The sequence below is a fragment of the Podarcis filfolensis genome, assembly GCF_964270895.1.
Source record: "Podarcis filfolensis genome assembly, chromosome: 4".
Taxonomy (NCBI): domain Eukaryota; kingdom Metazoa; phylum Chordata; class Lepidosauria; order Squamata; family Lacertidae; genus Podarcis; species Podarcis filfolensis.
In genome coordinates this window covers 84810715-84838399 of record NC_139607.1, presented here as the reverse complement: position 1 = coordinate 84838399, position 27685 = coordinate 84810715, and the positions used below count along the sequence as shown (strand labels likewise).

General features: G+C 44.2%; 1 protein-coding gene and 1 long non-coding RNA gene across 2 annotated transcripts; one reads left to right on the top strand and one right to left on the bottom strand.

Annotated features, from left to right (window-relative positions):
* Positions 1–2142: 2142 nt before the first annotated feature.
* LOC310760800 (stromelysin-1-like) lies at positions 2143–22660 on the bottom strand. Its single transcript, XM_083609969.1, has 10 exons — positions 21120–22660; positions 19463–19707; positions 19204–19352; positions 17593–17718; positions 9660–9821; positions 8613–8772; positions 7976–8109; positions 6769–6928; positions 5634–5734; positions 2143–3377 (listed from the first exon to the last, which is right to left on the bottom strand). The coding sequence occupies exons 1-10, from the start codon at positions 21216–21218 to the stop codon at positions 3271–3273; spliced, it is 1443 nt and encodes a 480-aa protein (XP_083466095.1). The 5' UTR covers positions 21219–22660; the 3' UTR covers positions 2143–3270.
* Positions 22661–24704: 2044 nt separating this feature from the next.
* On the top strand, positions 24705–27335 carry LOC310760990. Its single transcript, XR_014547158.1, has 2 exons — positions 24705–26445; positions 26712–27335. It is a non-coding gene; the product is annotated as an uncharacterized lncRNA (long non-coding RNA).
* Positions 27336–27685: the final 350 nt, after the last annotated feature.

Here is a 27685-nt window from a genome sequence, read left to right as displayed (position 1 = left end):
AAAAGTGGCTAAATTCTGGGCGGCTGCTATAAAACTAAGGAGACAAGCTCTGAATGAATGTAGTGGCCAATGTCTTTACATGCACATTTTAATTTAGTGATTCAGGTAGGTAGCTGTGTTGGTCTGACACAGTTGAAATATATATAAAAATAAAAAAATTGTCCAGTGGCACCTTAGAGACCAACTAAGTTTGTTCTTGGTATAAGCTTTTGTGTGCATGCACACTTATCTGAAGAAGTCTGCATGCACACGAAAGCTTATACCAAGAACAAACTTAGCTGGTCTCTAAGGTGTTACGGGACAATTTTTTTAATTTGGTGGTTAAGGTTTTAATCTATATATATAGCTATATATAGCTTTCTACATTGCAAGATTGTGTTGCAAGGACCCATTTTGTTACACTCTACCTAGGCAGCCTTGACCAACAGCATCATTCTGTATCAATTGATAAAGGTCTCCGACTCTCAATAATCAGCTCCTTGTAAGCTATGAAATGCTACTTTTATTTATCTCTTTCTGCGCAAGAAGCCATTTTGCAGTGGCTTCCGTCCTGCCAAAGTTACAGAAGTGCCTGCTGCGTCTTTTCATTCCAAAAACCAAAGAATGTCGAGATGCAATGAAAGCACATAAGACACTCGCTGTGATTGGAACCCTGCAGGGTTAGGGCTCACCTTCCAACATTCTGTATGAAAATAGGGACATCCTATGCTTTTAGAAGGGACGCGGGTGGCGCAGTGGGTTGAACCACAGAGCCTAGGACTTGCCGATCAGAAGGTCGGCAGTTTGAATCCCCGCGACAGGGTGAGCTCCCGTTGCTCGGTCCCTGCTCCTGCCAACCTAGCAGTTCAAAAGCACGTCAAAGTGCAAGTAAATAAATAGGTACCGCTCCGGCGGGAAGGTGAACGGCGTTTCCATGTGCTGCTCTGGTTCGCCAGAAGCGGCTTAGTCATGCTGGCCACATGACCCAGAAGCTGTACGCCGGCTCCCTTGGCCAATAAAGCGAGATGAGCGCCGCAACCCCAGAGTCGGCCACGACTGGACCTAACGGTCAGGGGTCCCTTTACCTTTATGCTTTTAAAATGAAATGTCCTCAGAGGTTCTGGGTGCGTGGTTTGCCTTTCCACTTTGACTTTCTCATCCAAGGCCCAAGTGTGAGAAATGAACTCATTATCCATACTTTAACCCACTTCACAGCTATGTGAATCAGAGAAATGACAGAACGCAATCTGTTCTTGAGACTTTGAGGAAATAATCTTCTCATCAAAAGCTGCTCTGAGAAACAGTCGAAGCATATAGTGAAATAGCCTTTTTGTAAACCACAAATTTCCTCTTTCTCTCATGAGAAATGATGGGACATAGCAATGGGGAAGATAATACGATTCAATTTGTTTCTGACACAATACATTTAAAACTAGACTGCTATCATAGTCGTGGATTCTCCCAAATAATCATGGGAGCTGTAGTTCGTTAAGGGTGCAGACTGTGCAGAGTTACAATTCCCAGTACCCTTAACAAACTACAGTTCCCAGGATTCCTTATGACTGTTATATATTCATTTTCCCAGTAAGTGAGATTAAGAAGGTAACCAAGCCAGTAATAACATATGCATTTAATTGTCAGCACATACAAACACAACTGGCGAATGGAAAGTTCTGCTTGGTATAATGTTTTGTGACTCTGGCAGTATGTTGGTATTAAACATTGCTTGCTAAGGAAGAAGAATCATTTATTGGATTACTTCTGCTGCGGAAGTGGTCATTTCATCTCACTTGAAATTGTCAGCTGAAGTTAGGACACCTTTCTACATTATATGTCCTAGCTTTCCACCCAAGTTTATTGGGTCTGAAATAATTTGGGGGGGGGGAACACTAATCTCTATTCACTGCAGGAAACAGTGGGCAAAATGTTATGACTATGTTAAAAAGAACATCACACCAGATGGCCTTAGTGGTTCCTTCTGGTTTTCATAATCTATGTGTTTGAAAATAACTCATGCTTTTTAATGCTTTGAGTGTATGGAAGTTTAAACATCCCGCGAGGCCCCAGCTCTTTAGGGTAACATATCCAGTTGTTTTGATAGACTCCAAAATATATGCAAAAATAGCCATGTTGTAGAACAGCAACAAAAACGTAGCCTGCATATGTGGAAACAAAAAATACTTTATTCATGAGTTATCAAACATCATGTGAGAAAGAAGTACATACAAACTGCTGGGCTAAATCCACATGTCCACTGATAAACAAAGAAATTGGGCCTGCAACAAAATGTTGCAGTATGGATTGCTCTTGGTTCCAGGCTACTGTTTTCCATCTCAACCCAGATTTCCATTTCCCCCATTTTGTGGCTACTGAACTTGCTCAGTCTTCATTTAGGGGGTTTCTGTCCCCTTCAACTTTCCTCCCTAAAACTTTTTTGTCCTTTTGCAGAACTTTGGGTTTATTGCTTTTATTTAGTACCTCAACTAATGTATAGACTGCTCCCCATCCAAGGATCTCCAAGTTGGTTAACTCTAACTTGTTTAAAACCTCACCATTCTGCTGTATGGATGGTACTGTTCTGGCTATGTAGAGAATTGAAATTGCTATTAGTATAGATCAGTCTTTTTTTGGACCACAACTGCCATCAGCCCCAGCCAGCTGTCATTTATGCCAAGGTGATGAAGGTTATATATGTGTATATGTGAACGCCAGCGGTCAACATATGGAATAAAAAAGATGAGAATGTTATGCACAAAGTCAGGCACAAAGTTCACAGACTGAACATTTATGCTGCAGTCGTCAAAAAGTGGCACTTAACATAGGTGAAAGTCAGTCAGTCAAGTTTATCTGCTAAAAAACACTGGTCATCACAAAAATACAGAAAATACAGCACTGATATACATTTCAGCACTGGGAGTCTGGGAGCCAGTGCAATTGGCCCAATACAGACATAATATCACCTTAACACACATTTGTGAGTTAGTAATATGGCCTGTGCTAACTGCAGTTTCTAAGCAGTCTTCAAAGGCAGCCCCACACAAAGCACTTTACAGTAGTCTAAACCACTTGGAAGTAACCAGAATATGGATAACGGAGGTCAAGTTAACTAGTATGCCAGCTTCCAAGTTTGAAATTTCAAGGACAGCTCTGGTTGCATCTGTCTGGATCTCCTGCACATGTAGTCATAAAAAGTAGCTGCCTTTTGTATGCGTTATAAACATATAACCAGTTTCAGTGGACCAGTGCTAATATGGTTATTTCTGAACAGTTGTTTTCTGTACCGTCAGTGGTTTAACCTCTGCATGGAAACCAGCTGTTTGCCCTTGTGATCCGAGTAACTCTCTTGCTATTAGGGTCAAACTCATGCTGATTTGTTCCGCTGAAGAGGTAAAAGAATCCTATAAAATGAAACATAGTCAAGTTACTATAAGTTACATGCAGCAAGAAAATATGAAAAGAAAAACATGCTCAGGTATTGGGAAACTTTGGCTAGTGCAAAAGGCAATGGCTGGGACATTGGCTTCATGGGGTTGGAGAGATGGTGAACGCGAAAGGGATAATTTCCTGCTATTGACCCTGTTTGCTGTCAAACTAACTGCTACGTCTGCATAGCACTGGGTGACAGCTCTGAGCAGCCTCCTGGAAGACAAAACGTGTTCTCCCTAGCAGAGAGCGCGTGTTGCGGTGGGGGATACAAGCCACCCCATTGTTGCTGGGCGGATTTGTAGAGGGACCCAGGCAGTGAGTTGGTTAATCGGGTCACTGGGGAGAACTGCTTGTTGCCAATTTTGAAGGAGGGGTCAGAGGTTTTAAATACTGGTCGCCCAACTTTGAGCGTTCTCTTGGCTGCTTGCACTGGATCACCCACCCACCCTCCCTGTATTGGGGGGGGGGTTGTTCGCTTGACCTTGCTATGCCTGTCATGGGGTCGTCTGCTTTGAGGCAGGGGCCTGGTAGGAATTTGTCCATTTGGCTGATTGGCTGGTGCCATTTGGTTTTGCCTACTGCGTAGCAAATCGTCACAACTTGTAAGGTTGGCGGTTAGGCATTGGTTCAAATTGGTTGGTGGAGGCGTAAGTGCCTACCCCTCCAATGGTGGTGCGGAAAGGGAATTCTGTTAAAGGAATCCAGGGGCTTGCCATTCTTTTCGTCCTTGTCCCTGGCATCGGACTTGGGCCGTGCAAGCCACCAGGAGCATGAGGGTGAGAAGTGAGGGACTGAGGCCCAGCTTCATTTTCTCCCCAAAATTTGTTTCCCTGACTGGCTTCCGTTGGAATCCGGAAGTCAGTCCTGTCTCCTGGGCAAGGACAGATAGTCGGAACCAATGCCTAAGCAACCACTCACTTGGATGTATTTAAATAAAGTTGTGGCCAAAATAGTGCCAAAAACCCAAACCAAAATTGATGTGTGATGTGTGAGTTATTGGGGGGTGGCTTGGGGACCTCGACACGCAATGGTCATCGATAAGCACTATCTTATAGGCACAACATTTATATTTCACTGCTAATCTCGTGGAAAGGGGCATAATTAAAGCTGCAACTATATGCACAGCAAACGTCACATCATGATCTAGATACGTATTAAAATTTCATACATGTATTTTGAAGATCCAGCCTTGGGAGTTACTCATTATTATGGTGCCCTTTAGACCTTGATTAGCAACTACGGGCCTATTCTATGGTTTGTTGGGAACAGAGGAAGTTGCCTTATACTGAGTCAGAACTTTGGTCCATCCAGCTCAGTAGGAGTTTTCCCCAATCCTATGCTGGGGAATGAACCTCTGGACCTGGGATCTTTTGCATGCAAGACAGATACTCCACTTTTGAGTTATGGGAAACTTGACTGGCCATCAGGGTCAGGGATGTTTCAATTTTAATTGTGTTTAATGTCACAGTATCTCTTGGGAATGCGGTACCCATCAAAATCAGATAAAGGGGTACAGAGACAACCATAAGTGGTTTGGAACTTCTGGATTTGGATATAGACAGAGCAGGGAGAGTGAAGAACATTTAGCTTAATAATAATAATAATAATAATAATAATAATAATAATAATAATAATACATTGGCTCCCAGTATGTTTCCGGCACAATTCAAAGTGTTGGTGCTGACCTTTAAAGCCCTAAACAGCCTTGGTACAGTATACCTGAAGAAGCGTCTCCATCCCCATCGTTCAGCCCAGACACTCAGGTCCAGCACCGAAGGCCTTCTGGCAGTTCCCTCACTGTGAGAAGCCAAGTTACAGGGAACCAGGCAGAGGGCCTTCTCGATAGTGGCACCCGCCCTGTGGAACACCCTCCCACCAGATGTCAAAGAAATAAACAACTATCTGACTTTTAGAAGACATCTGAAGGAAGACCTGTTTAGGGAAGTTGTTAATGTTTGATCTTTTACTGTGTTTTTAATATCCTGTTGGAAGCCACCCAGAGTTAATTAATTTGTACCCCACCCATCTGACTGGGTTGCCCAGATGCAATGGGTATATCATTGAATCAGCTTCTTACACCCCTGGATGGGGTTGCCCCCTTTTAAAAAAATGAATAATAAAATATGGGTACTTTGACCCAGACCATGGGAATTTCCTGTTTGTACACATCACAAGGTTCACACCAGGCTGGAATCACTTCATATGTCCTCATATCAGAGGCTACTTACCATTATGTTGAAAGGCAGCATCAACCTTCCCATTAACACCTGGGATGCCGTCTCTTATTTTCGTGGGCTTCTTGTCTATAGTTTGGCTAGCTTCATCATATCTGAGTTAAAAATAATAATAATAAGGAAGGCATTTGTACACGAACAAAGCACTATTTGAGATCGCAATGCTTTTTGCCCATCATCTACTAATATTCTTTTTTTGAGGGGAGGGGATTTGTGAATCCTTGAACAACACCCATCTTAGAACTGCTCCTTCTTACAGCCATGTGGGAAGAAGCCAAGTGACTGCCACAACCATGCAAATCACTGCTAGAAAGCACTGTCTGTATTTGTGGGTGGGTCTCATTCAATGCTACTTCCTCCACAGGCCATAGCTCATGAAGGCACCCCAAGGGTCTAAACCAGCTCAAATAAATGTGTGGAGCTTAATCCTGGGGACGGTCCGTGGGGAACATTCAATTCTATCAATCTTCCCAAAATGAATGGGATTTGAACAATAAAACAGAGCCATATATTTGAATCTATCATGTATCATCTATATCTATCTATCTATCTATCTATCTATCATCTATCATCTATCATCTATCATCTATCTATCTATCTATCATCTATCATCTATCTATCTATCATCTATCTATCTATCTATCATCTATCTATCTATCTATCTATATCTATCTATCTATCTATCTATCTATCTATCTATCTATCATCTATCTATCATCTATCTATCATCTATCTATCTATCATCTATCTATCTATCTATCTATCTATCATCTATCTATCTATCATCTATCTATCTATCTATCTATCTATCTATCTATCTATCTATCTATCTATCTATCATCTATCATCTATCTATATCTATCTATCTATCTATCTATCTATCTATCTATCTATCTATCTATCTATCTATCTATCTATCATATCTATCTATCTATCTATCTATCTATCTATCTATCTATCTATCTATCATCTATCTATATCATCTATCATCTATCTATCTATATCTATCTATATCTATCTATCATCATCTATCATCTGTCATCTAACATTCTTGATTATGTGGTTCTTCTGGAGCTCTTTTCAAACCAGCAGCAAGTATTTACCAATCGCATCTGACATGATTTCTTACCTCCAGTATCTGTCCGATGAAAAATAGTATGTCGTTCTTTCATTGCTATTGTAAAACGCTGCATCGATTTTCTTGACGTCTTTCGGGAAGCCCAAGGTATGGATGCGCTTGGGGTAGCCAGGAAGCCTGGAGTCTCCTTTCACGGCCCAAAATTGGTTGCCTGAGATAAAGCAGGTGGGGGAACATATTTTAGCCAACGCTTCTCAGCGGCGGCAATAGAAGAAAAACAACGCTGGGGACAGCACAGGGGGTGCAAAGTGATTTTTAGGGTGGGGGACAGTGCGTGAGCGAGATGTGCCTTTCCTTCCAATAACTGCAGGGGTTCAGCAATGGGGTGGGCAGACTGGGGGGGGGACTGCATTAGCACCCACCCCTGTACCCCTCTGATATTGCTCATACCACTTACATATGTGAAAGAAATAGGGGGGTCGGATGCCAAAGGAGACAAGGCTCCCATACCTTTAGTAGTTGTGTAGAAAAAGTAATTACAACCAGAGGGAGATTCTGAGTCAGACTTCGTCTATACAGTGCCAGATTTACGTATAAACTAAACAAGCTATAGCTTTAAAAAAAAAATTAAAGAAAAAAACCTGGATGTACATTTCCAAAATATAAGATAAAAAACAAATAAAATAAAACCTACATACAACAACAGTGTTTTGTGTTGGGTAGGCTCCTATGATGTAAATAATGGACCCCGCCTGCTAGCCTGCTCCCTAAAATATCACTGGTTTGCTCATTTCTATATATAGGGTGCCTATTAGGTCCATAAATTACCATATAGCATATATTCAAAACAAAAAAACAGTGACAATTTGTTGTTGACAAAGGACAGTTGGACATATAAAGGGCCCCATTACCTTCAGTAGCTTAGGGCCTCATCAAACCTAAATCCAGCCATGATTTTTCAAATATAGCTTTATAACAAAACCAAATACATTTACATATATATAGATTTCTCTGAATCTCATGACTCCACCCCCCATCCCCTCAGTGGGTCCTAATGTCAACATTTTCAACTGTGTATTATATCATAGTCTATGTTTTATATCTACCCATATTATCCATTGAATTTTTTTTTTATTTTTTTTACAGTACAAGTGCAATTAAAATCCTGCTAATGTTTTCATCTGCTTACAGTGGTCTGGGCTGAAAGCTCTAAATAGTAAAAGTGTAACAGCATCATCATTATTTTCTGCATCCTTACCTTTAAAAAGAAACGCCACATCTTTATCACTATTTTCAAAAACTGCATCAACTCCGGATGTTAAAAATGGCCAGAAGGTGGAAATTAAACTAAAGTCAAGCTGTGCATAACGGGGGTGCTTTCGCCAGAAATACCTGTAAGAAGCATATACATTTATTGTATATAATGTGCCTGGGGACATGCTATTTTTGTACTTGTACCATCTAGACAGCATGATGGTGGTGGCAACTTTTCCCCGGTAAGTGAGGAGAGGGGCTTAAAGAGAGGAAAGGAAAGGGGTTTGTGTGTGTGGCAGAAGAACCCAGTTGCCAGGGAGTAAGTCCCATTGAAATTACTTCTGAGTGGACATGTATAAGATTGTACTGTTAGACTGCACTCCTAACAACACTTATCTGGGAGTGAGCCACAATGACTTACTTCTGAGAGACATGGCTAGGATTGAACTATGAGTCATGTTCCTGCATTGCAGGGGGTTGGACGAGACGACCCTTCCAACTCAACAAATCTACATTTAGATCTTATTTGTAATTAATGGGCCACGTTCATTATGGCTGCCCTAAGCCCCATTCATTTCTATGGGACTTGGGCACAGCTTACTTTGTTTGGATGGTAGGGGGCTTAAATATTACTGTCTTACTTGTCTTTAAAAAACAACATTTCTCCCCGAAAGTTAGTGACAGCATCAAACGTCAAATGAGGATCACAGGCAGTTGGTATTGCAGGTTGGGTTGGCCTGGCAGGTGTTCTTGGTATGTCATCTTCCACTGGGTCCTCCTCAGGTGGGTTAGTTGTTGATCCTTAAAGATATTGAATAGTTTGAAATTAGTAGAGCACAGCCTTCTTTTTCTGAATATAAGAATACTTAAACATTAGCACAAAGAACACTTCCTTAATTATATGTTGACATTAATTTACACAGAGCATGTGTAAACAAAGTTTGTAACTAGCAGGGCCAAGAAGAATGTATTTCTTTGTAACATATCATTATAGAGTGGCTTTTACAAAGACTAACATAAACATCAGTCAACTTTCATTTCCCAAAAGTTATTAGAGATTACACTATTTTAGATTCTCTATCTCTCTCTCTCGTATATGAAATTGTAAGGATGCTGTCACATTGCAGTTCGCTTAGCCACAGACAGGTGGCACCGAGAACTACAGCATGTTGAGCTGCTGGGCCAGTGGGTGGGCAGGCAGCCCAACCAAATAGAGAAGGGGAGGAGAGTTTTAGAAGATGGACCAGCAGGCTCAGGCAAGGTGAGGGGACCAGAGGATGGAGACACAACCAGGTGGGTCTTCCATACAAACCACAGGGTTATGGTGGTGGAGTTGGTGAGGTGTAAAGGGTGTGGAAATGGATATATGAGGTTCACACATGAAGTGAGCAGGGCACAGCCCTGTGTGTGTGTGTGATGCTTGCACCTCAATGAGGTACACCTAATCATATAATTGTTTTCTGTTAGGAAACAGGTAAAGAGGCACCTTTTCCAGCAGGCTGAGTGAAGGGAACTGTGATTCGTAATTTATGAATAGTTTGATGTTGATGCTTTTACTAGTTGTACTGATATAATCGCTTGAAGTTTGTGTGTGTGTTTTAAGGTTATTACGTTGTCAATCATCCTGTGGCCTTTCGAAGAAGGTATTACAAATTCCTTAATTAGTGAATAAACTGAACATAAATTACCATAGAGGAATTGAATGCCTTTGATATCGTCCTGGGAGAGAACTTCTTGAGTGAGCTGGGGGTAGCTATACACCGGGAACATCACGGCTTGGGGGTCCTGGGAATGGTAGAGCCCAAGCGAGTGGCCAAATTCATGAGCAGCAACAAAAAACAGGTTGGAACCTGAAAGGCAGAAGAGAAATGTATCACGTCATGAATTTGCATCTCCAAGGTTTAACATAAGGAAAGTCCTGCTGCAGCAGGCCAAAGGCCCATCATAGCCCATCATCGCCCAGTAGCCAATCAGGTTCCTGTGGGAAGCATGCAAACAGGATCTGGTAGCAACAGCACCTACTGCAGCAATCAACACTCCTCTGTAGATTAAAATGTTAAAATAATAAACATGGTTGCTTTTTAAAAAAACAACAACAACCCTCTAACAGTTGCGTGCTGAGGTCCCCCAAAACACCCCTACCCCAATAACTCACACATCACTCATAAATTTTTGTTTAAGGTTTTTGGCATAGTTTTGGCCACAACTTTATTAAACATACAAATTGTGAGTGGTTGCTTAGGCATTGGTTATGACTAGCTGTCCCCCCCCCCTTGGGGGACAGCACTGACTCCCGGATTCCAGCGAGAGCCAGTGTGGGGGAACAAGATCAGGGATAACTGGAGCTGCGACACAGACCCTCAGCTTCTCCCCGCATGCTCCCAGGAGCTTACGCGGCCCGCACCCGATTCCAGGGGTTTGGACGAGAGGATGGTAAGCCCCTGAATTCCTTTAACAGAATTCCCATGCAGCAGCAGCATTGGAGGGGCAGGCACAGCCAATCCATACCCCTCCACCAACGAATTTAAACCAATGCCTAACCGCCTTGCTTAGGCATTGGTTATGACTAGCTGTCCCCCCCGCCTTGGGGGACAGCACTGACTCCCGGATTCCAGCGAGAGCCAGTGTGGAGGAACAAGATCAGGGATAACTGGAGCTGCGACACAGACCCTCAGCTTCTCCCCGCATGCTCCCAGGAGCTTACGCGGCCCGCACCCGATTCCAGGGGTTTGGACGAGAGGATGGTAAGCCCCTGAATTCCTTTAACAGAATTCCCATGCAGCAGCAGCATTGGAGGGGCAGGCACAGCCAATCCATACCCCTCCACCAACCAATTTAAACCAATGCCTAACCGCCAACCTTACAAGTTGTGACGATTTGCTACGCAGTAGGCAAAAACCAAATGGCACACACTAATCAGCCAAATGGAAAAATTCCTACCAGGCCCCCGCACCAAGGCGGACGACCCCATGATAGGCATAGCAAGGTCAAAGCACAAGCCCAAAAGGGAGGGCGGGCGGGTGATCCGGTTCCCACATTGAAAGAGAAAGCAGCTTGCTGTGAACCTTGTTTAAATAACCTGTTCCCACCCCCAAATTGGCAACATCCATTTTATCCCAGCAACTCAAACAGCCAATCCTTGCCAGGCCCCTCTATCTTATACTGCCTGGCAACTATGGGGTGTCTTGCTAGGCCCCATCCGCAACACGTGCTCTCCTTTAGTGAGAACACGCTTTGCGTGCTGAGGTCCCCCAAAACACCCCTACCCCAATAACTCACACATCACTCATAAATTTTTGTTTAAGGTTTTTGGCATAGTTTTGGCCACAACTTTATTAAACATACAAATTGTGAGTGGTTGCTTAGGCATTGGTTATGACTAGCTGTCCCCCCCCCCTTGGGGGACAGCACTGACTCCCGGATTCCAGCGAGAGCCAGTGTGGGGGAACAAGATCAGGGATAACTGGAGCTGCGACACAGACCCTCAGCTTCTCCCCGCATGCTCCCAGGAGCTTACGCGGCCCGCACCCGATTCCAGGGGTTTGGACGAGAGGATGGTAAGCCCCTGAATTCCTTTAACAGAATTCCCATGCAGCAGCAGCATTGGAGGGGCAGGCACAGCCAATCCATACCCCTCCACCAACGAATTTAAACCAATGCCTAACCGCCTTGCTTAGGCATTGGTTATGACTAGCTGTCCCCCCCGCCTTGGGGGACAGCACTGACTCCCGGATTCCAGCGAGAGCCAGTGTGGAGGAACAAGATCAGGGATAACTGGAGCTGCGACACAGACCCTCAGCTTCTCCCCGCATGCTCCCAGGAGCTTACGCGGCCCGCACCCGATTCCAGGGGTTTGGACGAGAGGATGGTAAGCCCCTGAATTCCTTTAACAGAATTCCCATGCAGCAGCAGCATTGGAGGGGCAGGCACAGCCAATCCATACCCCTCCACCAACCAATTTAAACCAATGCCTAACCGCCACAGAGCCTTAGCTCACCGCCAAACCACTCACAAATGCAACCCTTCCTTCAATCCCAAAGCAACCGTAGCCAACCAGGTGTCGTTCCCCATAGGGGAAAGATGTACCCTAAAGGGGGCAGCAGCCTTGAAGGCAATCACAGGGTGCAAAATCACGGAACCACCTGAAGCAAGGACCTATTTTATTTTACTTTATTATTTATTTTATTTTATTTTATTTTATTTTCCACTGCCTTATTAACATGCTTTCCGGCCACTTCGGTGGTAGTTTGTCTAGGCATTGGTTCCCGACTAGCTGCACCTGACCTCAGCAGGGCAGCACTGACGACTGGGCCCCACCATATCGTCAGTACAAGCAAACATTGTGGGGGAGCAATGAATCCCAAAGCAACCGCATCCAGCCAGGTGTTGTACCCCATAGGGGAAAGATGCACCCCATCTGCCCTAAAGAGGGCAACAGCCTTGAAGAAAAACAGCAGGGTGCAATATCACAGAGCCACCTAAAGCAAGGACCTATTTTATTTTATTTGTTATTTTATTTTATTTACTTTATTTATTTTATTTTATTTTCCACCGCCATATTAACATGCTTTCTGGCCTGCTCGGTGGTAGTTTGTTTAGGCATTGGTTCCCGACTAGCTGCACCTGACCTCAGCAGGGCAGCACTGACGACTGGGCCCCACCATATCGTCAGTACAAGCAAACATCGTTGGGGAGCAATGAACCAGGATCAGACTCAAGCTCACCCCAAATGCTCCCAGGGACTCTTGCGTGGCCCTACCCCTCGAAAGGGGTTGACAAAAACATGGCAAATCCTTGGATTCCTTTAATGGAATATCTTTGCACATTGGAGGGGACAGGTGCTCAAACCCCCCCTCCAGATCACCTTGAACCAATGCCTTAAATTATTTTGAGTCCAGGGAGAGCTGCCATCAACTCGAACCAAGCCCTCTTGCATGCAGGAATGCAAACTTATGCTGGAGGAAGACGGCAAATCATTCTCGCCTAGCTGTACCACCAGCACTGCGGGAGGACCTGCACAGGTCACACTTGACCGCACCAAAGGAAGGATCTCCTCCCAAAGCATTCCCCATCTGGACATCCAGTATATGTTCACATGGGCAGGAAGACTGAGATGGCGCCCCAGTCCAGACTCGTCAGCGCGCTTGCCAGCCGAGTGTATGCTATGGCCCAAATGCGCACAGCTGCTCCTATGAAAAAAGGAAGTAACAGACAAGCATCAGCACAGACATCATTGTGACACTTCCTGATATAACCCTTGTCAGCGTCAGACTTCCAATGACCCGTATTCACAATCCTGTCTACTGACAGGCCCCCAGTGTGCAGCCTTTGCAGCAGCCCTATTCAGAAGGAATGAGGCGTGTTCAGCGGTAGGCAAGCCGCAGGCCGTAATAACTGGTGCACGACGTAAGCACATTGATGCCTGGCTAACAGGAACCCATTTTCATGCACTAGGAGCGGGCCAGCCCCCAGGGGAATGAAAAGCCAAATATTTCTGGTATCCATAACTGGGCAAGGGCCCTCCTCACCTGTAACGGGAAGCCTGATTGTGGCACTCCTGCCCACTAAGTCTGTTTTAGAGTTCCCAACTCTAATGACAAGCTCCAAAGCAGATAAGGAAAAGTCCTGAAGCAATAAGCCTCCAGACTCTCAGCCCCGTGCTGGCTCCAACAACCATTTCCCCAACCCTCAGTGCACCAAAATGCAATGGAATACTGAAAGGAATCTCGCCTTGATCTTTTACCAGCAGATAAGCTTTAGCTTGTTGCAGATACTGCATAGGTAAAATTGACCGACTTCCTGCCCACTGTCCTATGAGGTTGGAGCCTATTCCAACCTTCCAAGGCCCTGCGCACTACAAACTTTATACAAGGGTCTCTGAAAATTAAAGCTTCAGTATAACAGACATTGCAGCGGACTGAATTCTTATAGTTATAACAGCATGCCCAATCTGCAGCAGGTGGACCAAATACTGCAGGATCTGCTCAGAGGATGGGGGCCAGTTCATCTGAATGGCCAAGGACTGCCAGCTTAGGGCTAAGAAATCCATCCAGGCCTTCCCATAAGAGCTAAAAGCAGAAAGGGAAATGGAAGCTGCTGCTCTCTGTAATTACTAATTGTTGTCAAAATGCCACAGGTGGTCTGGAAAAGTCTGGCAGTAGCTGAGTGTTTGGAGCCCAGGATCCGAAGCACTCCATCTGAAAATGGGATAGAGTGTCAGTGACATCATTAGAGGATCCCGTAATCAGGAGAGCAGAAAGCACAATATTAAACCTTAAGCGGCGCAGCTCAAAAGCGTGAGCGGAGGGGCGGAGACTCTGCTGGAGCGTGAGGACTGTTTTGCCAAGACGCTCACCACTACCTGGTTATCAGACCAAAAGCAGATCTGATGTTCACTGAACTCCTCGGGCCACATGTGAACTGCTACTACAATGGGGAAAACTCAAGAAAAGTTAGGTCACATGATTGCCTCACCATACCGGGCTTGAGGCCATGGCTTTGCACACCAGCAGCCCCTGAAATAAAAAACCAAAGGGCAAAGATCCAGCAGCATCAGCATGAACCTGAAAATCCCTGTGCAAGTTCCAGGTATCCTGCCATGGCCAACTACTATTGCATACATTTAGGAATTGCAACCATTGCATGAGATCCCATTGCATGTATGAGAAAGGTAAGGGGACCTCAGGCCGCAGGCAGCCTGGCCTAGTGGAAAGGGAAGGGGCGGCCTGGGGCAACCACTCTGCATGCAAGATTAATTAAGTGACCCAGCAAGATCGGATCTGATGAAGCATCACTTGCTACAGAGGAAGTATTACAAAATAACTTCCTTCAAGGCAGACAGCTTCTCCATAGGCAAGTGGTATGTTTTAGCAAACGATATCCATCTGGATCCCTAAATAAAATGGGAATATGGGCAAAAGGTATTGAGGTATTGCTTGCCAGCTTCCAGCCCCTGCTTGGGCAGGGGGCATCTTGTGCTGCCATCATAATACGTAAATTTACAGGGCTGACGCTGGCCAGAACCCCTAAAGAAGTCCCGACAAAGCTGCTGCCGAGCCAGCTTCCTTTTCAGACACACACTCTGTGCAATGCAACTACACACTCCATGCAACACAACTACACACTCCGTTCAATGCAACTACACACTCCATGCAATGCAACTACACACTCCGTTCAATGCAACTACACACTCCGTGCAATGCAAAAACGCACTCTGTGCAATGCAACTACCCTCCATGCAATGCAACTATACTCCCTGCAATGCAACTACACGCTCCGTGCAATGGAACTACATACTCCATTCAATGCAACTACACACTCCGTGCAATGCAACTACACACTCCGTTCAATGCAACTACACACTCTGTGCAATGCAACTACACACTCCGTGCAATGCACACACACTCTGTGCAATGCAAAAAACACACTGTGCAATGCAACTACACCCTCCGTGCAATGCACACACACTCTGTGCAATGCACACACACTCTGTGCAATGCAACTACACACTCCTTGCAATGCGCCCACACCCACACTCCGTGCAATGCAACAACACACTCCGTGCAATGCAACTACACTCCGTGCAATGCACACACACCCTCCATACAATGCGCACAACCTCCGTGCAATGCAAATGCAAATCTCTCATGCAATGCAATGCAAATGCAGCCCGTGCAGCGCTGTGCCCTGCAACGCACAGAGCAAACTGCAATGCGGGCACGCAAAGGTGCTTTCTCCCGCTTGCATATTGCAAACGTGGCGCCTGTTACATCCCTCGCAGTGAGGGAACCACCAAAAGACCCTCGACACTGGACCTAAGTGTCCAGGTAGAGCAATGGGGGAGCATGCAGCTGTCCCATATAGGGACCAATCCTGCAACCTAGGCATTACCGGCAAAAGCCCTGTCATAGTCCGCAAAAACTAAACAATGTAAGGAACCGGTGAAACCAATGCTTCATGGACCACATGGGGACACTATTCAGGCCGGAAACGCTTCCAGGCCATCGAATTCTAGGGCAAAGCCCTAGGATCACGTGCTAGGCCAGGCATGACTGTTTCCATCAGAGACTTAAAAATTAACTGCTACCTGTAGCAGACTTAGGCTTGGAAGTTATGTGTAGGCCAAATAGGCCTCCCTGCCTCTGCTCTTGAGAATCTTAGTCTCATAGCAATATTAAAGGAACTCAATATAGTGCTCCTGCCCAAGGCTAGATTAAAATTTGGCCAACAGCGCTGCACACACTCAAATAAAGCCAACCTTCGGGGGTGCTATAAACGAAAGCGATTCCAGCTAAGCTGGGAACAGCCCTGACTAGCCCCACAATTTACAACAGGAGAAATGGGGGAAACCTTTTTTTGCGAAAGAAAGCCCCTAACGGGGACTCTCTCCCTATTGGGAAAGGCAAGCCACAGATACAGGGAGAATCTTCCCACAGGGCAGGGTAAGGGATGGGGTGGGAAATCGAATAGGAAAGGGGAATTAAATTATTTAAGGGACTAAAGAGGATTAAAAGAAGGGGGAAATAAAGAAATGTAACCAGACAATGAGAAGATTGCATCACTGTCCTCCAGACAGTCCACGTGCTCCACGTGATCCGGTTCCCACATTGAAAGAGAAAGCAGCTTGCTGTGAACCTTGTTTAAATAACCTGTTCCCACCCCCAAATTGGCAACATCCATTTTATCCCAGCAACTCAAACAGCCAATCCTTGCCAGGCCCCTCTATCTTATACTGCCTGGCAACTATGGGGTGTCTTGCTAGGCCCCATCCGCAACACGTGCTCTCCTTTAGTGAGAACACGCTTTATCATCTGTCTAAGCAAACTCTGTCTCGCAGTGTTACTCAGAAGGTATCTTATAACAACTGAGAGCTCTCAGGGAAATACAGATCTGAATATTGTCCACTGTAGTAACTTCGCATTTCTGCAAGCAGATGGCAAAAGTAAGATGTGATAAAAATCCCCCGTCCCCATGCAAACCACAGAGTTATCTATAAGCTCACTGTATAGAGCATAGAGGCAGACTGATTGCCTGCCTTCTGGACCTTGTTTGGTGCACAGAGATTTGAAAATAAGACAGTGGACTCTCTCTCCTTTATGAACTTAAAGGTAAAGGGACCCCTGACCATTAGGTCCAGTCATGGACGACTCTGGGGTTGCAGCGCTCATCTCGCTTTATTGGCCAAGGGAGCTGGCGTACAGCTTCTGGGTCATGTGGCCAGCATGACTAAGCCACTTCTGGAGAACCAGAGCAGCGCATGGAAATGCTGTTTACCTTCCCGCCGGAGTGGTACCTATTTATCTACTTGCACTTTGACATGCTTTCGAACTGCTAGGTTGGCAGGAGCAGGGACCGAGCAACGGGAGCTCACCCCGTTGCGGGGATTCGAACCGCCGACCTTCTGATCGGCAAGTCCTAGGCTCTATGGTTTAACCCACAGCGCCACCCGCTTACTTAGGAGCAAATGAACATGTCTGAGTCAGCCGACACCACGTAATTCCCCCTCTAGAAGTATATGCATACTTTTGTGTTTGCAACTGGAGATAGGGATATCACACTAGATCTCCAATATGACATGGCAAATCTTTGTGGTTTTGTTTGTTTTCCATTCTTTAAAATTACCTTCCAAGCCATTGGTCCATTTTTCATCCTCGTCAAAATGAGCATCTCCTCCAATACCTCTGCTGGGAGCATAGGCGTGGGCAACAGTCCCGCCAGGACCATCAAAGGGATTGAAATCGCCATGCTCTAAGTACACAAGAAGAAACAGTTGGTTGTCCATTTGCAGGCCATAGTTGCTGAGCTGCACTTACAGATATTACTCAGCAGTTGTGCCTTCATCCCAGAGTTTCCAATTGCAACACCATCAACACACTGATAACACCTAGCCCTGCTTTCTCCCCTTCCTTCATAAAATGCTGCTGAAGCTTCACAAAACACGAAGCAAGTTTTTACAAAACAAGAATGTGTGAAATATGCTGTAATTATTTCTAGCATGCTAGTAAACATGTCGGAAAAGGTTATTTATGTATGTCACTACTGCGGCACGTGTTTTGTTAGCCCAAAAATGGAAAATGAGCGAGGTCCCAGCTAAAGAAGAATGGCAACTTAAACTGATGGAATATGCGCAGCTTGCGGACCTAACTTATAGAATAAGAGAACAAGAAGAACATACGTTTAAAGAAGATTGTGAAATGTTTATTGAATATAGGGGGGTGTGTGTGTGGCAGCATTAAGGTAAATTCAATAGTGTAAATAGGTTTTGATGGATGTAATAATGGAATACTGAATGATTTAGTTTATATAAAATATGCAGGGATTTATGCTATTTAAAATGAACCACGGAAAGAGAAGAAGGGAAGTCATTGATATTTTTAGGTTGTTTAAATGAATACTCTAAATTGTAAAACAGAAAATTTAATAAAAATTATACATAAAAAAACATGTAACCCATGAAACCAGATATCGCATAACACTAATGGAGCACCAGGCATCTCCAGTTTTTCCTGCCTTCCTGCCAATTGTTAGAAAAGCTACACTGGAAAATTCTTCAGTTTGGGCATCACAAGTTGTTCAGAAGTACTGTTAGCAATTGGTTTAGGAGGAAGGGCCGTAGCTCAGCAATAGAGCAGCTGGTTTGCATGCAGAAGCTCGCAGAATAGATCTGTGACAGCTCCTGATAGGGCTGGGGAAAACTCTTTCCTGAAACCCTGGAGAGCAGCTGCCAGTTAGTGTAGACAGCACTGAGCTAGATGGACCAATGGTCAGACAGCTTCCTTTCTAAACAGCCTCATCCCAGGATACCTGAAGGAGCGTCTCCACCCCCATCGTTCAACCCGGACACTGAGGTCTAGCGCCGTGCGCCTTCTGGCAGTTCCCTCACTGTGAGAAGTGAGGTTGCAGGGAACCAAGCAGAGGGCCTTCTCGGTAGTGGCACCCGCCCTGTGGAATGCCCTCCCATCAGATGTCAAGGAAATAAACAACTATCTGATTTTCAGAAGACATCTGAAGGCAGCCCTGTTTAGGGAAGTTTTTAATGTTGGATGTTTTATCGTGTTTTTAATATTCTGTTGGGAGTCACCCAGATTGGCAGGGTATAAATTATTATTATTATTATTATTATTAGTAGTAGTAGTAGTAGTAGTAGTAGTAGTAATGTCATATGTGTCCAGCGTTTCTAGGTTGCCTTTAATATATTTAATGGTTCAACCTGTGTCCCCCCCCTTTTTTTACCTCTTTCAGCAAAAGTGATCATAATATCTGCATCGCCGGCTGAAACACGTTTGAATGTCAAGGGTGTAACCCGGCTCCACACTTTAAACGCTTTCGCAATCTCTTCGTACACATCGCTTGAGTCCATATCTGGCGTATGGTTCACGATCCTTCGAAAAAGAAGGCAGCACAAATCAAAACAGAAGCGGGTTATCAGGCTGTGGTTAATCACTATAAAATGTGTGGATTTCACCCTTAAGACCTGATGCTGAAAGATTACCTGTAGGTCAGGTCTTTCTTCTCCCATTTGGGTTGTCCCGGAAAGAAGCCAAAATCCCCAACATCTGGGTTTCCACATCTGGGTTTCTGAATCGCCTCCAGCGTATTAGAATCCAGGTTGCCCGTCACCTGGAGCCCCATGAATTTTTGCATTTCTTTGATTTTTTTAACCAAAGGGCTGTTGGCTTTCTGTCTAAAAACTGGCTGCCCATCTGATGTGAAGTTGTAATATTTTTCCAAGTACTTCTGATAAAGAAAGAGAAACACGCACATTTATTAAATGTATAGTCTGCTTCATAGCATAAAGCCACTGGTGTGGTGTACAAGATACACAGAATGAAACACAGAAACAATAAAAACCATTTCAAGAAATGCTAGGAACAAACAGCTTCTGCAGATATAAAATTGATGTTCCACACATGATGCCGGGCGACTTTCTAATTTTGGCTGCTAATTGATTGATGTGCATATTGCTCAAAACAAAGATTTGTATACAGTCAAACCTTGGCTCCCGAACACCTCTCTTTTGGAACGTTTCGGCTCCCAAATGCCGAAAACCCAGAAGTAACTGCTCCGGTTTTCAAACGATTTTCGGGAGTTGAACGGCTTCCGGGGAGTTTTCTTTTTTTCTCTCCATTGCTAACCACCCTTTGATCCACGTTTATCGAACATTTCGGAAGTTGAATGGTCTTTTGGAATGAATTACGTTCGACAACCAAGGCTTGACTGTACCATAGTATGTGAAATTCACACTGAAATGTTAAATTTTGATGGTTTTTTTTTTTAAAGTGTCATCAATTGTTGTGAAAATGTGAAGGGCAATTTAAGACTGGAAAAAAATGAAAGAAAGAAATGCACTGAGAGAAATCTGAAACTGACATATTTCTCCATTGCTAGGTTTTACATGCTATTTTCTTCCCGGCTCAATCACATAGAATGCAGAAAATCCCTTATAATTCTGCAGTCTAGATTCTAAAGTATCTTATGCTGGTCTGCGACCATTATAAAGTTTGTTGTTGATTGTAAAGTAAATCCATAATGCTAAACAATAAACAATGAAGTTTTACTTAGAGTAGACATATTAAAATTAATGGGGCAATGTTCATTAATTTCAGTGGGTTTGCTCTGAATAAAATTTTGTTAAAAAGCACCCTAAGTCCAACAGAGCGCACAGTGCATGGGATTCTGGGGAGACTCACTTGTCTCCAAATAATGCAGACCAAACCAATAAGCTGCAGAACCAGTGATCACTTTTCATTCGAGCCTCCTTGCTATTCATGGACAAATGACTTCTTTCCAGTGCTTTTTTCCTAAAAAAAATGTTTAGGGGTACTCTCATTTTGACTTAAGAAAACCACCATTTTTTGGTTCAGATCGGGAAAAATAAATACAGTAAATGGACAAAAGTACAAAGATTCACAAAATGTTTAGGGGCATGAGTACCCCTGTGTACCCCCCAGTGGCGTAGCGTGGGTTGTCAGCACCCGGGGCAAGGCAAGTAATTTGCGCCCCCTCCAGGTAGGGACAGAGAGCTGCAAGTGCGAGCGCCCCCCCGATGTTGCGCCCGGTGCGGCCGGCCCCCCCTGCACCCCCCACGCTACGCCACTGGTACCCCCAGAAAAAAGCACTGTTTCTACCCTTCACGTAACCACCATTACCTGAACGACCCGCAAGTTTTCTTCTTCTCTTCCTTGTGAACTGACTGGCGCTGCATTTGCCACGGCCAGGCACAGCAGCATACAGCAGATGGTTTTCATTCTGAATCCAGTTGTTCCTTTACGCACGTTTCCGTTTCCAAAGCTCAGTCTTTGCTCCTGTTTACTATCCGTCCCTGCTTATATAGCACTTTTGGGGCTTCATAAAATAAGCTGCGTTCTGACTCAGTTAAGAATATTACCCAATCAGCAGGAGGAGAGGGCATGGAAAAAGAGAGAGTTATGTTTTGGCCTGGAGATAGTTGCTTCACTCTTCACCTTGGCAGATGTTGCAATCTTAAATAATTTTGTTTTAGGAAATGGTTGCCTACGTTTGTCCGTCAATTAGCCGCAAGGACGCTGACAGCATGCTTCAGGGTGACGAATCTGTCTTCGTTTTTTATCTGAGACTTTTATTTCATGGGGCACAGACAAGGTGGCTCTTGTTTATAATCCAGAAACAGGCCCACAAATTTATTTGATTCTATTCATTTCGGAGCAATTCCTAGCTTGAAACGACTGGCTATTTTAAAATGATCAGATGAATCCAGACTGCTGGAACAAATGCATTTGCAGCTCAAAAGGACTGTCAAAATAACACCAAAATATCGAGTGAATTCAGAAATGAGAGAGAGAGAGAGGGAGAGAAAATAGTGTTATATGTTTGCTGCATGATTACTGTGCCTGTGAATGGGGCATAGTGCTTCTGCCTTAAAGTGTTTCGAAAAAAGAATGGTGAGATTTTCTCCAGGCCACTCCTGTACCTGTACACAGACGCAAGTCTCACTGGGTTCAGTTTGTGTTTATTCCCAAATAAGTATGAATAGACTACTACTCTGATTACTGATTTAGTTCACTGAAACAAAAAGTGGGGAATCTCAGGGGGGTTGCATGTGGCCCTCCAAGCTTTGCTATATGGCCCTTGGAACTCTCTCCAGGCCACACCCCTCATGGGCCTTGCTTTGCCTTGAGTGGCCAGGATTTGTCCCTGGACAGAGTATTGAGAGGGTTCTGTCAGTGTGTGATGAAATTAGTCCACTGTGCAAAGGGGAAATCTGTATTCATTGCTCCGCCCCGTTGGCCTTCCTGCCCATAAGGGCCTTGGAAGGTGGCCCTCAGAATGAAAAAAAAATTTTTTTTTTTACCCATTCTCTAAACCAGGGGTCAGCAAACTTTTTCAGCAGGGGGCTGGTCCACTGTCCCTCAGACCTTGTGGGGGCCGGACTATATTTTGAGGGGGGGGGGGACGAATTCCTATGCCCCACAAATAACCCAGAGATGCATTTTAAATAAAAGGACACATTCTACTCATGTAAAAACACGCTGATTTCCAGACCATCCGCGGGCTGGATTGAGAAGGCGAATGGGCCAGATTCGGCCCCCGGACCTTAGTTTGCCTACACATGCTCTAAACGAGCCCTTCAACCACCAGAGTAGAATCTGGGCAAACGCTTTGCAGATTTGTGTGTCAGGTGTGGAGGTGGGGAGAGTTTTCCTCCCATGATAAGTTGCAGACAGCTAGGGGGCAAAGACGATTAATTCCAAATGGACCTCAGTGGGGGCAAGAGAATAAAACCTCCCTCGGTCATGCAACTGTCCAACTTTACTACCCTCCTCCAACTGACTATTTTTTAAAAAAATAATAAACGATACAGAGGCAAAGCACTTGAGTGAGAGCAGACTGAGAGACTGCTGGAATGGGCAGTGCGTGGGTTTTTGTGTATGTGAGAGAAAGTTGTGTGAGAGAGAGAGAGAGAGTGAGTGAGAGAGAGAAGAGAGATGAATTGAGAGGCAGGAAGATTGTTTCTTACTCTCTGAGGAATCTTCTGACTGCAGTGGGAATGTCTGTTTATATTTATTTATTTGTGTTTTTATACAGACATTTATATCCTGCTTTTTTTTTGCAAAGGAGCTCAAGCGCACACTCCCCCTCCCCCGTTTTGTCCGGTGAGGCAGGTTAGGCTGAGAGAAGTTTTTAGGGAAGTTTCTAATGTTTGATGTTTTATTGTGTTTTTAATATTCTGTTGGGAGCCACCCAGAGTGGCCGGGGAAACCCACCCAGAAAGGCGAGGTATAAATAAAAAAATATCATTACAGTGGTACCTCGGGTTATATACGCTTCAGATTACAGATGCTTCAGGTTACAGACTCTGCTAACCCAGAAATAGTACCTCAGGTTAAGAACTTTGCTTCAGGATGAGAACAGAAATTGTGCAGTGGCGGCAGTAGGAGGCCCCATTAGCTAAAGTGGTACCTCAGGTTAAGAACAGTTTCAGGTTAAGAACGGGCCTCCGGAACGAATTAAGTTCTTAACCCGAGGTACCACTGTATTATTATTATTTTTATTACAGTGACTGGGTTTTCTGGATGAGTGCAGGACCCGCTCTCCCCCACCCCAGTGTCCCTATTTTCCAGGGACGTCCCTGATTTAGAGAAGCCGTCCCAGTTTCTTATTTGATCCCAGAATGTCCCGCTTTTCCTTAGGATGCTCCTCTTTTCATTGGAGAAATGTTGGAGGGTGTGGAGTTATCTGAAGGCAATCCTGTATAGGGAAGTTTTTTTTAAAAAAAGTTTAATGTTTTTTATATAGGTTGGGAGCTGTCCAGGGTGGCTGGGTAACCCAATAAGATGTGTGGGGCATAAATAGTAAAATTACCATTATAGAATGGGACGTCCCTATTTTCATGGGAGAAATGTTGGAGGTTATGTGAGTGGGGATTTGAACCCTGGCCTTCTGGGTCTTAAGTCTGACACTCTAGACACTGCACCATGCTCTGCTTATATAACTTAATAGCTATATTACGTTAAATCCTCTGGCCTTCTTTGGAGACTTCAATTCTCTGTTGAATGGCGAAATATGAGGTGGGTAAACATCTGATCTGACAACCTACAGGGTTTTAAAACCTTTAAAAAATGAAATTATTGTTACTATTTGTCTGCCAGGGGGCAGGTGGACGGGCTGAAATGAATATATACTCAATGCCTGTGCCAAAAACCCACCTATATCTGTAATAAATAAAGTTGTGGCCATTTCTAATCCAGATCATTGTCTGCCTGAGTTTATTAATCACATATTACATTTAGGCACTACCCATGGTGTGTGGCACTGCAACTGGGCCTGCGAAAAACAAACTTACTTCACGGTTAGCTCCCCCACTTTCCCCCCAGAAAAAAAGGACACTTCCCTATCATGGATCATCATGTGATGAATAGATGCAGAATGAATGTGATAGAATATGAATCTTCAGGAAATGTTTCCTTATAAATGGATTTGCCATCTTCAGAAGTTTTTGTTGTTTTGTTTGCTTGCTCCTTTCGATTTCTCCTTACCGCTTAAAAGAAGTAGGAAGATGTTGCTGAGACTCAGTGATCCATGAGAAGCATCATCGATGGCCATGATTCATAGCACAATCATAGCTAAGAGGGGCTTCGGGTGACTCATTATAGAATTTCTCCTTTCAATCATGAAAATTAGCAACTTGATCACTCCTGAATTTCCAAGTAATGTGGACCCCTACATGACAGAGGCAGGAAATAACCGGCATGTCATAGTTTGGTGATGTTCCCATCTATGTCCCCAAAACAAACATTTAGCGTTGTGAACATTCCAAGCAAATCTGTTATTCATTCACATGGGACATTTGTGCCAAAAAGTTTTTTAATGCCTTCTTACAAAAATTGCAACAGAGCGAAGAACTTGTGGCTTAGTTATACAACAGGGCATGCTTAATAATTACTAGCAAGCAGGGACCTGCTCCATGCCACGAGCTTCTTGTAACACCTTTTGATGTTCTCTGATTCAACCCACCTACCCAACAATAAATTAAAGATTGATTCGTCTGGCACAAGCTGTTCTTCCAGATAATGAGTTTGGATGAGCAACATCAAGCAACACCTATCAAATTGCTGAAGTAAAAATTAATTACGTGTTCAGCACTTTGAGGGCACGGGTTGGATTTTTTAAATGTTTATTATTATTTTTAGCATGCAGCTATGGCTGGTACCCATTGGGACTGATAGGCTGTAAAGCAGAAAAGGGGACAGCAGGTGGAGCCAGAGCCAATGACAGACGAGTCACCACTTACTGGATGCAAGTAAGAAGACAGGTAGTTGGGGACTTAACTGTGGGCAGATTGAGGATGGTGGTGGCTGTGTCCTGTTCTCTCTAATGAACCAGCCTCCACAGTAAAGGCATACTGCATGCTTTGTCAGTGGCGTGGAATCATAGAACTGTAGACTTGGAAGGGACCCTGGTAAAAAGGTAAAGGTGAAGGACCTCCAGTCAAAGGTGACAATGGGATGCAGTGTGTCAGGAGCTCATCCTACACTCAAGTAGGACCCTGGCAGAGACACATGCCCGACTGGCATGTTCTCTCCCTCCTGGTCGATCGTTTGGGAGCTTCAAAAGCTTTCTTCTGCCTGAACATCACAGCGACCGATGCCAACAGACATTGGCACCCTTAGGGATCCGCAGAGTCTTTGCAGCTTGCGTGACAGACCTCAGCAACTCAGCATTTTGGTTAATCTACTTCATTTACATATAAACACACACTGAACACTGCAACATGGCTCCCTCTCTCTCTAGCATCAGACAGCAAAGAGAAAGAACAAAGGACAATAGTCCCACTTCACAGAACACAGTAACACAAACATCCTGTCTCTGTCACTTCCCACTTTGTGGAGTCAAAACATACCACGTCATGTGATAGACAAAAATCCCATGACTGCAATCATGGAGCAGGAATTCTAACACATTGCTCATCTTGCTTTTCAGGCCGAGGGAGCCAGAGTTTGCCACAGACATCTTTCCGGGTCATGTGGCCAGAATGAGTAAACTGCTACTGGCGCAAGGAAGACCGTGATGAGTGCCAGAGCGCACGGGAACGCCGTTTACCTTCCCGCCACAGCGGTACCTATTTATCTACTTGCACTGGCATGCTTTCAAACTGCTAGGTTGGCAGAAGCTAGGGACCCTGAGGGTCCTCTGTCCAACCCCTTGCAATGCAGGAATCTCAACTAAAGCATCCATGACAGAAGGCCACCCCACCTCTGCTTAAAAACCTCCAATGTCAAGCAGCTCTTACCTCCTGATGTTTAGTCAGAATCTCCTTTCTGGTAACTTGAATCCAACCCTCTGGAACATGACAGAAGTGCTCGTGATGCTTGCACAAGCCAAGCTGGTTTGGGTTTGGGTTTGCTCAGTGCCTGTATAAGAGCCCAACTGGGACTCTGTGAGTTCTTTGATGGAAGACCAGTGGGATATAAATGTACCGTGCGAAATGTGCCATGAGTTTGTTCTTCCTCCAAGTTACCGTATTTTTTGCTCTATAAGACTCACTTTTTCCCTCCTAAAAAGTAAGGGGAAATGTGTGTGCATCTTATGGAGCAAATGCAGGCTGCGCAGCTATCCCAGAAGCCAGAACAGCAAGAGGGATTGCTGCTTTCACTGCACAGCAATCCCTCTTGCTGTTCTGGCTTCTGAGATTCAGAATATTTTTTTTCTTGTTTTCCTCCTCCAAAAACTAGGTACGTCTTGTGGTCTGGTACGTCTTATAGAGTGAAAAATACGGTAATTGTTTATTTATTACTTATTCCATTTATATCCTATCTTTTTCTCCAAGGAACTCAAGGTGGCCTACGTGGTTCTCTTCCTCCCCATTTAATCCCCACAACCCTGTGAGGTAGGTTAGGCTGAGAGGCAGCGACTGGCCCAGTTTCACCCAGTGAGCTTCATGCCTGGTCTTCCAGCTCCAAGTCTGACACTGTAACCACAACACAACACTGTACCAAGTTTCTATATGGTTTCTTTATTACTTGCATGGCAACCCTGTTTAATTGTTTTCTTCAGTCTGTTTGGGAAATTCTCTGATCTCTGCTCCCCACTTCTCCCCTCCATACTCTGCTTTGCACCATTAATAATACCTGGTGTATTTACAGTGAACTTGACGTAAATTGTTTTCCCTCATCTTTGCCTTTGTTGATTTTATTTTATTGCAAATCCCTCTACAAAGCAGCTTGCAAACACTACAGTAAAAAAATAAATCCACATATTTGCAGGATCAATATTTACAGGTAGCATCTCTGTTCCTTGCTGGCGCCCGCTGGAGTCACCAAGACTTTTAAGTGGAGATCTTTATCCCAGTCTGCACCTGTACTGGAAATATTTTTAAACTGTTTCTTTTTTAAAAAAATATAGAAGTGTATGTGTTGCGTCTTTAAAGGATGACATTGCCTTTAGCTGTTTTATATATGGAACTTTATGTTTTTATGTTGCTGCAAACCACTGGAATACATTTCTACAATACAGAAGTATAGAAATATTTTTATAAACAAACCGCTTCTAATTGTTTTCACTTTTTTGTTTTATGGTTGCAACTGTTTCATTTGTTCTGTATTTGTATAAAACCTTTCCTGCTAAAGGGTGTGTAAGAAATAAATTGATTTTTTTAAAAAAATAAAAATAAAATGAATGGCTTTTAGAAGGGAATCAGATAAATTCATGGAGGACACGGCTATCAGGGTCTTCTTAT